Source organism: Tupaia chinensis, unplaced genomic scaffold (genome assembly GCF_000334495.1).
Source record: "Tupaia chinensis unplaced genomic scaffold, TupChi_1.0 Scaffold142100_1, whole genome shotgun sequence".
NCBI classification, from domain to species: Eukaryota; Metazoa; Chordata; class Mammalia; order Scandentia; family Tupaiidae; genus Tupaia; species Tupaia belangeri.
Window position 1 is genome coordinate 66,073 of NW_006201951.1, and position 13,758 is coordinate 79,830.

Consider the following 13,758-nt stretch of genomic DNA (forward strand, 5'->3'; position numbering starts at 1 on the left):
CCAGGAGGAGCCGCAGGCTTGTAGCCACTTCCCTACCCTGAGCAGAGTGGACGCTGGTCTATGCCCCTGACAACACACCTGAACAGCAGCATCAGGGCCTGCAGGAATGTCCGGAAGTTGTTGTGCCTGTTGATGCTGGTGTCGTCATCCAGGGCGATGTTTCCAAAGACCTGGAGGGAGAAGGTGGTGGTAGCACTGCAGAACTTCGGGGCCAGGCCAGACAGAGTGCGTGCAACACAGGGCCCCCCGAGGCACACACGGTCTCTCAGCTGGAAACACCCTCCTGGAGGGGACAGCACCGTGGCCGTGTGGATGGCCTGTGCTTAGCACACGTGCAGGCCCAGCTCTGAGCCTGTTTGTGACAGGTGTCTGAGTGACCAGTGGAAGTACCCGGGGTCCAGCCTGCCAGGACTCTGCTGTGCGGGGGACAAGTATCTCAAGTCCACTTCTCATCAACCATCGTGAAGCAGTGACATAGGGCTGACCGGTCACCGGACAGCCGCTTCTGAAACTTCTGTGCACGCCGCACAGAGAGCTTCCCATCCATTCATTTGGTTTTATCAGGGTCAGAAATGCAAGTCAGTCAGGAAGTGCACTTAGCCTGAAATCTGGAATCTGGCTGAAACTTACCTACCAGATCTCCACAAAGACCTCCTACATACCTGCGCGACCGAAGCAGGAGGAAGTGCATGTTTGTTTTAAATAGCCTAAGATCTCAGGAGAATTGAAAGCAAGAGAACTTTTCTATCCCCCAAATAGGTTAAAACACAGCTTCCGGGTGTGGTGGGGACACAGTACTCCTGAGGCCATGGGGTGGTCCTGGCTTTGTGTCGGGACCCTGCATGCACGCTGCAGACGCCCAGCGCCCTGGCGGGCTGGGCTGGGGGGGAGCGTGGCCTGAAGACCTGCCAGGTGCTTGTCTTTGCCTTGTTCTCTGTCTCTTATCTCATGGAAGAAATAAACTTTAAAAAGTACTTATAAAACTGTGTGAAAAAAGCCTAAAAATTTCAGCTTTCAGCTCGCTGTTGGGACACTGGCAGCTCCCATCTTAAATGGAGACTCAGGCCCCTCTCCCAGCCGTCTGCTGGAAAACAGCAGGTGCACAGGTTCAGAACGAGGGCACGGCTTTGCCTGTCTAGTGTTTTTACTTGTTGTTGCTGTTGTTCCCCAAAAGCTGGCAAAGTGTTCTTTGGCAACATCTTTAAAACTGAAACTACACAGGTTAAATCCGTCAAGTACAGCACCCAGCGAGGTCCTGCTCACGCCCTCAGGCAAGCTCCTCTCCACGGGGCACAACCTTCTGTACCCTTCAGAGATGCCCTCACAGCCTTGCATGCGTGCCCAGCACCCTGACCCTGCCATGCCTGAAAGCCACCTTCGAGAGCACTGCAGGGCATCTGCTGGAACCGACGGGCCATTTGCCACCGCGGGGCAGCAGCCCACCCCACGGTGCCTGTGTCCTCCTCCATTAAGATGGCCCTTCCAAGCATTAAGTTCATTAGTGCATCTGCCTTGTAGTCAATTTTCTCTAAGCATCGGCTGGCCATTATCACACAAGGACGGTGAACAATGCCTTGTGCCCAGCTGCCGAGAGCCCCGAGTCCTCCCTCCACTCCCAATGCACTCACCTGCATGCCAATGATGGCGTAGATGAAGAACAGCATGGCGATGAGCAAGCACACGTAGGGCAGGGCCTGCAGGAACACGCATGTCAGCAGGGAGCACTCTGCCACTTCCCCCACCTGGTGGTCTCAGGCCCCCGACCACTGAGCCCCTCCACGAGGACTTCTCCCTCTACGGGACAAGGTCACGAAAGCCACTTCGAAGTTTGTGAGCTAAGATGACCCACAGGTGGCTTCACTATAAACCGTCAGGGCGACGGCACCTGCAGATGTGCATGCCCGCCCCTCCCCAGCCTTTGGAGCGAGGGGACTGCTGCAGAGGTGGGCAGCGGCCGAGGACAGTCACCTTGAAGGACTGGACGAAGGTCCACAGCAGGATGCGGATGGTGTAGCCCTGACGCAGCAGCTTGATGAGCCGCGCGGCTCGGAACAGGCGCAGGAAGCTGAGGTTGATGAAGTTGTTCTGCAGAGAGGGTTGTTCTCTGACCTTCAGAAAGCAGGCAAGCTGCTCCAGCCCCACCCCACCCCCCTGTGGTCTGGAGGACAGTGGTTAAAAGAAAGAGGAAACTAAGTGGCCCTTCCCTTCACAATCTGAGCACTGATTGGCCACCAGGAACCGGCGGACAGCCAAGCTCTGCAGATCACCCCTCATGCAGCAAATCAGACGACCCTCTGCACTCCGGGGGGGGCCCCTCCCCGCCCCCACAGGGAGAGAGATCTGGGAAGCCACTTCCTGTGGGGAGGAGACCCTCCAACAGAGGTCACTATCCAGGTGCCAGTCACTGCTTCTCCAAGGAGCACACACCCCTGAAGGGATGCTGCCCCCATCTCGGGCTTGGCACCCTTCCTGGCAGGCCGCTGCCTGCCTGGAACCCCAGCTGGGGCCAACAGAGGGACAAATGCCCTCTGGGGCTGCTCCAGGTGACTGAGCAAGTCAGGGGAGGGGAAGGGAGTGCGGTTGTTCACTGCGGAAGCCACCTTTGCACTCCAGTCCTGGAGGCTCTGCCCTAGAGGACCTGGCGGATCTAGCACCACTCTTTTGCCAGAGCGCTCCAATCCAGCACAGACAGACTGATGGACGACTCTAAAGACTGCCTGGGAGTGAGGCTTCCACTTGGCCCAGGGCGCCTGGATTACTGGCTCATCCCTTCAGGGCTCTAGGGAAGATCCATGCACAAACAGGGGTATATGTGGACGCAGGCTGCACTCCCCGTCCACCTAGGCCAGGTGCCCACACGCAGCCCGAGAGCAGCTTCCTGCCGTTCTGGTATATTTTAATATGCAAGCGGCTCAGGGTCAGACACCTTTGTATTGTCAGATCCAGTCATCAAATGAAAGAGAGCACAGATGTTGGATGAGACAGCGAAGGAGGGCATGTGCAGGTGCAGAGGTCGGGTGGCAGGCAGGGCACGGCTCTCCAGGGCTGCCCATCCTGGCTGGGTCAAGGCATCAGTAAGTGGGTCCTACTTACTGCCACGGACAGTGGCTCGGCCACACTGAAAGGGCCCCTCTCCCTATCCACTCCACCCCTGCAAGTTCTTCGGTCCTGGCAGGGAAACGGGAGACTCTAGTTGGTCTCTGTGGGCGGAGATTCAGAGCTGTCCTGAAGGGACTGTCCCGGGCAGGACACTGCAGCTGTGGGAGCAGGGCAGGTATGAACAATACCCACAGGGGCTGACAGAGACCAGTCGGCTTCAGGGTATGACCCTGCAAGGGCCCAGGTCAGCCTGCAGCCCCGGACCCACTTGTGCTGGGAAAAGACCAGCAGGCAGACACCACTCTGGGCCCCAAGGACCCACAGGAGCAGCCAGCTGGGAGGGAGGAGCAGGGTGAGAGGCCCTGCCCCAGCGCTGGAGACCTCGTATAATGTGAAGGAGCAGCATAGCATGGAGGCCCCCAGGGTCTCTACGGTGAAACCACCAGGCAGGTCCCAAGGGAAAAGCCCTTGTCCCGCTCAGAGCAGTCTGCTGTCTGGCTGCTGGCATGGATAAGGTTTCTTAAAGATGCTGGAAATACAGCCTCTCAGGTAAGAAAGAAGGGGCAGGAGCCAGCAGGGCACCTAGATCACTTCCTGCAGAAATCTAGGCTGGCCAGCACCAGGGTTTTACTGGGACTCAGGTCCCCCCAGCCCGGCTGCTTCTTGCTCCTAGGTGACTTGGGAGAGGTGGGGTAGTAGCAGACAGGCAGCCCTAGGGAGCCGTGGGGAGTGACAGTGGCCACAGATATCCCCAGCACAGCACCCAGGCACCCACACAGCTGCATGCAGGACACAGGACCCTCAAGCACATGCAGCCACGGCTGTGCACCATGGTCACCTCTGGCCTCCGCTGGCCCTTGGGGATGGACAGGCCAGCCCCACCCCGCTGGAGTCCACGATCTCTGCACGCCAGGAGGCGGCTACGGCCACTCAGACGAGGCCCTTCCCTATCTCTGAATCGGGAAGAGCTTAGAACCCCAAGGCACAACTACAGCACCTCATGAAGTGGCCGGTTCATCTTGAGGGGACGTTGGTCCCTAACCCTCAGCTTCCTTGTTCACAAAACGGGGACATCTGGGGCACCATGCTCAGGAGGTGAGTACTTGAGAGACAGAAATCAAGCATGCACTGAGCACCTAAGGGCGCCAGCTGCAAAGGTGACCACCTGACCCCAGGCCACAGTAGCATCTCTGCTGCCCACGCCCACCACAGCCTCGGGCCAGAGGCCCAGGAAAGCTGGGTTTGCCCCTCAGTGGCAGCTGCACGCTTGGCCCAGAGCTGCGGACACCAGCAGGCCACACATCACACTGAGGACGAGGTATGGCGATGGGAAACGGGCTGCTCTCTCAGGGGGCAGGAGGTGTAAAGAGGGGAAGGAACACACGTGTACACACTGTGGCCATGTGTCATGAGAAGGGGACGGGCTGGGCCCAGAGAAGGGCTCTCTGAAGGTGACTCTGGCAGCACGCTGGCTGGGGTGCAGAGGGCACGCCCAGGCAGTCGCAGCATCAGACGGCCTCTGACTGTGCGAGCCCGTGTCACACCCACGTGTGCAACAGGAGTCTCAGATGCCTGCCACCTCAGACACGTTTCCACAGCGACCACTGAGGTCGAGCTGATGCGAAAGGTCGGATCTCCTCTCAAAATGCCTTTGGCCTGTGATAGCCCCTGGCCCACGGTGTGGGATGGGAACCCTGAGCTCTGCTGTCTCCTGGCCCAGAACCCTTCCTCACAGGCAGGCCCTCCACGACCCCACTGAATCAGGAAGACAAGATCTCTAAACTCTGCTCACAAGCCTGGGGCTCCAGACCTAACCACCTAATAAGGGGTCTGTCCAGGAAAACGTTACGGGGGGATCTGCCAGAGACCACCTGGAAAGCCGAGGGTGCATCCTCTGTCAGCGGGATGGGGACATGCAGGGGGACATGACGATGCGGCAGAACCATGGACTTGCAGGGTTAGAACCAAACTCATGTCCTGCCAAAGAGCCCCAAGCCTGAGCCAGTCTCGACAGGAAACACCGCCCCCCACTCCAGAAAGCCCTATGCCCCTCCTCGGCAGGTCCTGGACACCCCCACTGAGGCCAGTTCGCCAGACCAAGGGCCGCTGGAAGGACCTCGGAAGCCCCGGCAGACCTCCAGGAGGGGTGGGGGTGCCAGAGGCCAGAGGTGAGCACTGCGCTGACCAGGACATGCCTCAGAGGGTGGCGTGGAGTCCCCAGAACAGAAGACAGGAGCAGAGCAAGCAGAGCCGGGAGTTTTCAGAACCGTTTAAAGTCAGGGAACCAACCGTTTCCTGTATGTGATGTTTTCATGGATGGAAATTGCGTGTTATTTACAGATTGGGGTGGTGTGAGCAGCAGGCACAACATACAGACGGGGACATGGTTCACGTTGTATGTTGGTTGGATGAGTCGGCAGAAGGTTGGGGTGAATCGAGAGCAAAAACAGAAACAAAAGAGAAAACGCGTCATCGACAGGAGCAACCTCGAACCCCAAGCACTCAGAGAACGTCAGGGTTCCAGTTAACGCACACTTTTCTTACAAAGGCATCAAATCCAAACAGTTTGGGGACCTGTAGATTATGCTCACAGGTGGCATTCATTTGCATTGTAGTTTATAATGCAAATCCAAACACGACTCACAGACACTGCACTTGTTTTTTTATTTCCAGGCAAAGAAATCAATGTCGGCTATATGGGTGCTCAGAGCCTCTCTCTAGACACCCTGGCTAAGACTGTCGCTCATTCTCAACGCTGCAGCTGCTGATGGAAACTGACACTTACATTTTTGCCTAAGGAAAAAAAGCACATTCACGAAGTGAACACACAAAGTGGCTGCAGATGAAAAACGAACGAACAAACAAACATGGCCCTTCCACGTGGCGGCCTGTCACCCTTTCCCCTCCAGGCAGAGCAGGGCACGGTCCAAGTCCCAAGCACTGCTGGTGGGCGGAGGGCTGAGTTTTAGACCCAGCAGCCTCCCCCAGCCCTGCTGGACAGTAAGGTGGTGCCGCTGCCAGGGGAGCTGAGCAGCGCCTGACGCAGCCATGGAAGCCCTGGACTTGGCCGTCAGCAGCTGAGGACACGGGTGCTGTCAGGGTCACTCAGGGTACCGCATTACTGGCTCTGCCTTATCCCAGGGGCTCTCAGGGGGCGGCTTCCCTAGATATCAGTTGGTTCCTGATGTTGGCACCCTCCCCTCTGGGCCCTCTCAGCAGTCTTAGAAAGAAGGCACCACACCGTGACCTGAGTGAACAGAAACACGTTTTCTTTTTTTTTTGGAAAGGATTTTTGCTATAGGGCGCGTGCCCTCGCCAGCGAGACAGAACGCGAGAAATCACCCCCCAGGGGGGATGGTCACGCCGCAATCCCTTCTCCTCCATTCTCTCGGGATCTTGAGCATGCACGCACAGGCACCTGGCGTGAGTTTAAGCCACCTGGTCCAGGACTCGAACCAAGGGTTGATTACATGGGAGTCCAGCAACATAGCCATTATGCTAACTACTGGTCCCAGAGATGCATGTTTCTGAGGAGGCCCTGGGCTGAGAAGCAGGGCCAGTATAGCCTGCTTCTCTGAGACCATGCCAGGGTGGGGAGCAGATGGCACTGGCCGTGCTTCTGGGCCCAGGGCCTTCTCGGGACAAAGCAGCCTAGGCTTTTCTCCTCATGCGATAGGTTCTGGCTTTTTTGCCTGGATTACTTAAATTATTAACTTTTAAATTATTTTTCAAGAGAGATTTTTTTTTTTTTTTTTGCGATAGCGCACGTGCCCTTGCCAGAGAGACAGACAGAAAGCAAGAAATCACCCCCCAGGAGGGATGGCCATGCTGTAATCCCTTCTCCTCCATTTTCCTCTTGGGATTTTGGGCAAGCACACCCATGCCCCTGGCGGGGTCTGCATCAATTACGTGGGAGTCCTCCATTGTAGCCATTACACCATCTGCCGGTCCCAATCATTAACTTTTAAAACCATAAAAACTAAACGGAATCACTTTCAAGGACCTTCCTGTGTCTCCCTCCCTCCTCTCAGTGTGAGCATGGCCCTACGTGTCACGGGATCCCGTGTGCATGGCCCTACGTGTCACGGGATCACGTGAGCATGGCCCTACGTGTCACGGGATTATGTGAGCATGGTCCAGTGTCATGGGATCGTGTGTGCATGGCCCTACGTGTCATGGGATCACGTGATCATGGCCCTACGTGTCATGGGCTTGCGTGAGCATGGCCCTACATGTCATGGGATCGTGTATGCATGGCCCTATGTGTCACGGGAGCATGTGCAAACTCGGGCTGCCTCCAGCAGACAAGGCCTGAAGGGCAGACAGCGTGCATGCATCCCCACTGCTCTGCCTCTGCTTCATGGACACACCCAGCAGCTGACATTTGATGGCCGAGGGCTCTCAGTTGCATTCCACTGGCCCAGGTAGTTCCTCTGAACTCCAGGCCCACCCACCCACACGCTTGTTGGGCAATTCCCTTGGTAAAGCCTAAGAGGCAGCTCAAACTTGCCATGTCCAAATCACACGCGGGCCTTCCCTGAGGAACCTATCCCTCCTACATTCCAATCACCCTTCTGCGGCTCGCGTCAGAGTCTAGGTCACCCTTACTGCCTCTCTCACATGCCTTCCGCTCACTTGAGCACACAGGGATCTGACCGTGTCCCACTCCAGCCCTCACACTCTGCTCTGCTGCTGAAGTGTGCAGACACACGCAGGCCTGAGTCCCTGCGGGCTTCAGCAGCGCCGCACCCCACACCCAAGTCAGCATCCCCATATTTCATCCTGAGGGCCTGCCCAACCCAGCTGAAAATGCCAGAGCCTTGGCACTTTAGGGCGCGTGCCCTCGCCAGCGAGACAGAACGCGAGAAATCACCCCCCAGGGGGGATGGTCACGCCGCAATCCCTTCTCCTCCATTCTCTCGGGATCTTGAGCATGCACGCACAGGCACCTGGCGTGAGTTTAAGCCACCTGGTCCAGGACTCGAACCAAGGGTTGATTACATGGGAGTCCAGCAACATAGCCATTATGCTAACTACTGGTCCCAGAGATGCATGTTTCTGAGGAGGCCCTGGGCTGAGAAGCAGGGCCAGTATAGCCTGCTTCTCTGAGACCATGCCAGGGTGGGGAGCAGATGGCACTGGCCGTGCTTCTGGGCCCAGGGCCTTCTCGGGACAAAGCAGCCTAGGCTTTTCTCCTCATGCGATAGGTTCTGGCTTTTTTGCCTGGATTACTTAAATTATTAACTTTTAAATTATTTTTCAAGAGAGATTTTTTTTTTTTTTTTTGCGATAGCGCACGTGCCCTTGCCAGAGAGACAGACAGAAAGCAAGAAATCACCCCCCAGGAGGGATGGCCATGCTGTAATCCCTTCTCCTCCATTTTCCTCTTGGGATTTTGGGCAAGCACACCCATGCCCCTGGCGGGGTCTGCATCAATTACGTGGGAGTCCTCCATTGTAGCCATTACACCATCTGCCGGTCCCAATCATTAACTTTTAAAACCATAAAAACTAAACGGAATCACTTTCAAGGACCTTCCTGTGTCTCCCTCCCTCCTCTCAGTGTGAGCATGGCCCTACGTGTCACGGGATCCCGTGTGCATGGCCCTACGTGTCACGGGATCACGTGAGCATGGCCCTACGTGTCACGGGATTATGTGAGCATGGTCCAGTGTCATGGGATCGTGTGTGCATGGCCCTACGTGTCATGGGATCACGTGATCATGGCCCTACGTGTCATGGGCTTGCGTGAGCATGGCCCTACATGTCATGGGATCGTGTATGCATGGCCCTATGTGTCACGGGAGCATGTGCAAACTCGGGCTGCCTCCAGCAGACAAGGCCTGAAGGGCAGACAGCGTGCATGCATCCCCACTGCTCTGCCTCTGCTTCATGGACACACCCAGCAGCTGACATTTGATGGCCGAGGGCTCTCAGTTGCATTCCACTGGCCCAGGTAGTTCCTCTGAACTCCAGGCCCACCCACCCACACGCTTGTTGGGCAATTCCCTTGGTAAAGCCTAAGAGGCAGCTCAAACTTGCCATGTCCAAATCACACGCGGGCCTTCCCTGAGGAACCTATCCCTCCTACATTCCAATCACCCTTCTGCGGCTCGCGTCAGAGTCTAGGTCACCCTTACTGCCTCTCTCACATGCCTTCCGCTCACTTGAGCACACAGGGATCTGACCGTGTCCCACTCCAGCCCTCACACTCTGCTCTGCTGCTGAAGTGTGCAGACACACGCAGGCCTGAGTCCCTGCGGGCTTCAGCAGCGCCGCACCCCACACCCAAGTCAGCATCCCCATATTTCATCCTGAGGGCCTGCCCAACCCAGCTGAAAATGCCAGAGCCTTGGCACTTTGCCTGCCTGTCCCCAGGCTTCAGCTGGTGATGGACCATGGCCCCGCTCTGGTCCCCCTGGAATAGCAGACATATCTGTGTACACTGGCTGAGCCCTGGCAGGAAACTCCAGCTTCCCACAGGTCACCTACTGGGTGACAGAGCCGCCGTCAGTGGTCTCCCTTCTCTCTCACTTCCCACCCCCTGCCACTGTTCCTGGTATCACCTCCCAAAGGACAACTTGCACCAAACTCGTCCCAGGATCTGTTTCTGCAGGGCACCAGTGAATGACCAGACTGGCCGCCTCTGCCAGGGCTCCTGCACTGCGTCCTCACAACAGCCAACGGGGTGCCTTCAAAGCCAGATCTTGTCACTCCTCATCCCAAAACCCTCCTGCCTCACTCAACACAAAGCCAAGCCTTGCCCTCAGCTCCTACACCCCCAGCTCCACCCGCCTCGTTGGCTCTGCGGAACCATCCAAGCCCCCACATCTCACACACATGTAGGCATGATGAGCAGAAGCTTAATTTTGTAGATTGTTTTTCCAGTTAGGCTGATAATTTATATATTGTACTTAACAAATCAGTCCCTATTCCACGGTTAAAGATAATCTCCTATATTACCTTTTTTTTTTTTAAGATTTTTGCCAGGGGCTGGCAGGTGGCCTGATGGTTAAAGATGCTGGACTCCCACATGGCTGACAGCAGTTCGAGTCTCAGACCTGGCAGCTTGCCTTCTCACTTTTCACTGACTTCTCTCTGTCTTTCTCTGGTCAAACTATAAATTAATAATAATGATAAAAAATAAATTTAAGGGACCAGCAGTTAGCACAATGGCTATGTCGCTGGACTTCCATGTAGTCGATCACAGTACAAGTTCTGGACCTGGTGGCTTAAACTCACGCCGGACGCATGTGTGTGCGTGTGTGCTCAAGATCCCAAGAGGAGAATGGAGGAGGGGTTGCAGTGTGGCCATCCCCCCTGGGGGGTGATTTCTTGCTTTATGTCTCTCTATCTCTCTTTTTCTGGCAAGCACACGTGCCCTGTAGCAAAAACCTCTCAAAAATAAATAAATAAATTCAAATTTAAAAATTCTTTAAAAAAAAAAAAAAGGATTTTTGCCATAGGGGGAAAATGTTGCCGGACTCCCACGTAGTCGATCATGGTACGAGTTCCAGATCGGTGGCTTAAAACTCGTGCCAGGTGTGTTTGTGTGTGCTCAAAATTCCAAGGGGCAAGGGATGGTGGCGTGGCCCTCTCCCTGGGGGTGATTTCTCACTTTCTGTTTCTCTGTCTCTCAGGCAAGCACATACACCCTATAGCAAAAATTCCTAAAAAAAAATTATTATATATATATGTACATATATATCCACATAGATATATATATATGCACATAGATATATACATAATACACATAGATATATACATGTACATATATACGCATAGATATATGCATGTACATATATACACATAGATATATACATGTACATATATACACATAGATATATACATGTACATATAGATATATGCATGTACATATATACACATAGATATATACATGTACATATATACACATAGATATATACATGTACATATATACGCATAGATATATGCATGTACATATATACACATAGATATATACATGTACATATAGATATATGCATGTACATATATACACATAGATATATGCATGTACACATATACACATAGATATGTGCATGTACACACATACATATATATGCATGTACATATATACACACAGATACACATATATACATATATACACATAAATATATACATACATAGATATATACATATATACACACATAGATACATACACATATATACACACATAGATATATACATGTACATATATACACACATAGATATATACATATATATACACATAGATATATACATGTACATATATATACACATAGATATATACACACACATAGATATATACATATACAGATGTATATGCATATATCTTTGCCAGAGGGCACATGCACTCAACAGAAAGAGACAGAGAGAGGAAACGTGAGAAATCACCCCCCCGGGGAGATAGCCAATCAACAATCCCTTCTTTTCCATTCTCCTCTCGGGATTTTGAGCATGCACACATGCCCAGCATGATCTTCAAGCTGAGGTCTGAGACTCAAACTGCGGGCGGCCAAGTGGGAGTCCAGCACTTTAATTGTCAAGCCATCAGTCACCTCCTGCATTATTTTCTAAAGTTTTAGAGGTTTGCTACTTATTAAGTCTAACATCCGTCCGAGATTGACTGTTTGTGAATGGTGTGAGCCAAGATCCAATTCTGGTCTTACCCATACCGGTCACCCATGGACACCCACTAATTACTGAATTGCTGAGCTGTCTCCCCACTAAGCTGCCAGCTAGTGTCACACAGAAAGCCTTGCATGCACTGACCGCTCTACCATCTGGAACCTCCACTGCCTACTCCGGCCTGCCTAAGCCAACACCCCTCAACCACCGCAGCTTACACCTCCCCAGCCATGCCTTCTTCGTCTGAGGTATCTTGATTATTTGGGTGCCTTTTCTTCTGAGTTTTACAAGCAGCTCGTAAAGTTCAAAACTAAACAAAAACATTTGTTTTTACTGAGGTTGCAATGAATCTACCGATCACTGGGGGAAAGTGACAATTATATGAAATTGACACTAAACAATTAACATGTGTAACTCCATCTACTTAAGTCTTTTTAAATGTCCGTTAATAGACTCATCATTTTCTACACATAAGAGGAAGTCACAAATAGAAAACCAGGGCCAGCAGGTGGAGTGGTGGTTAAGGCACTGGAGTCCCACGGGGCTGGTTCCAGTCCTGGACGCTGAGGCACGAAATTCACTCCAGGTACATGTGCATGTGTGCCCAAAATCCCAAGAGGAGAATGGAGAAAGGATTGCTCCACGGCCATCCCCCTGGATAATTTTTCACTTTCTCTCTCTGTCTCTGGCAAGCACATGTATGCTATAGCAAAAATTTCTTTTCTTTTCTTTTTTTCTTTTTTTTTTTTTTTGAGAGGTTTTTGCCAGAAATACAGAGAGAAACAGAGAGACAGAAAGCGAGAAATCACCCCCCAGGGGGTATGGCCACACTGCAATCCCTTCTCCTCCATTCTCCTCTCGGGATCTTGGGCACACATGCACACGCACCCGGCATGAGTTTAAGCCACCGGGTCCGCGACTCGAACCACGGTCGACTACATGGGAGTTCAGTGACATAGCCATTACGCTAACTGCTGGTCCCAATAGCAAAAATTTCTCAAAAAGAAAAGAAAGAAAAAAAAGAAAAGAAAAATGGAGTATGAGTGCATGAGTGCATTTTGTGCAAAAAGAATTTGAAATCCATTCAGTCTTTTCTTAAAACATTTTCCGTGAACGTTTAAAGACTCTTGATAAAGCTCTCACAGACTGCGTTAGCTGTACTGTCAGAGCGGCTGGCCTGGAGGGGAATGCGACGGACGGCAGCACCTTCGTCCCTCAGCGGTGCTGCACATCCTGGTCTGTCCCACGTAACGATGCCACTCGTGCAGTTCTGGTCGTGCCTTCCTAGCCCTTACGGAATGTGTTTTCTCGTCGTGCTCCTTGTCCACTTATTATTTACTGAACACTCACAAGTGTCAGGGACAATTCTAGGTACCGTGTTACATCAGGGAGAAAAACACACAGAAGCCCCGTTGAGCTGACTGGGTTCAGATGGGCCGGGACCTGATGTCCAGTGTTGACAAGGAGTGGAAACGAGCACCATTGTCCCTTCTGGGTTTAAAGAGTTCTCTGTAAACACTGCCATTATGTACAGGTTCTCACAGAACTCGTTTGCGGACACTCCTTATCAAGTTCATAATTCCTAGATTGCTAATAATTTTATCGTGAATAAAGTTGGAATTTTATTGACTAGCTCCTCTGCATCCATGACATATCACAGGAATAGTCTCCTTTGATCTGTTCATGTAAATTACAGTCATGAATTTTTTTCTTTTCTTTTCTTTTCAACTATAGGGGGTGTGTGCTTGTGGACTTAAGTGAAGTGAGGGGAAGTGAGTAAGAAATCACCCCTGGGGTGATGAGACTGGATGCACAGTTGGCCATGCAGGATCAAGAGGCCTTCAACGCCACGCCACTGCTGGCCCCATTTTTCATTTCTTTAAAAGCAGTGAGCATTTCTTTTTTTTTGTAGAGGTTTTTTCTATAGGACGTGTGTGCTCGCCAGAAAGACAGAGAAACAGAGAGATAGAAAGAGAGAAATCACCCCCCCGGGGGATGGTCACGCTGCAATCCCTTCTCCTCCATTCTCCTCTCG

At 52.6% G+C, this 13,758-nt stretch overlaps 1 protein-coding gene across 1 annotated transcript in view; it reads right to left on the reverse strand.

Moving 5' to 3' along the window:
* CACNA1B (calcium voltage-gated channel subunit alpha1 B) overlaps nucleotides 1-13,758 on the reverse strand; it is a 179,472-nt gene that overhangs the window by 40,226 nt on the left and 125,488 nt on the right. Inside the window, exons 34-36 of the mRNA XM_027766260.1 lie at nucleotides 1,969-2,085; nucleotides 1,629-1,694; nucleotides 79-170 (exon numbers count right to left, since the gene is read on the reverse strand). Coding sequence (XP_027622061.1) covers nucleotides 79-170; nucleotides 1,629-1,694; nucleotides 1,969-2,085 — 275 coding nt within the window. The remainder of the gene's footprint in view (nucleotides 1-78; nucleotides 171-1,628; nucleotides 1,695-1,968; nucleotides 2,086-13,758) is intronic.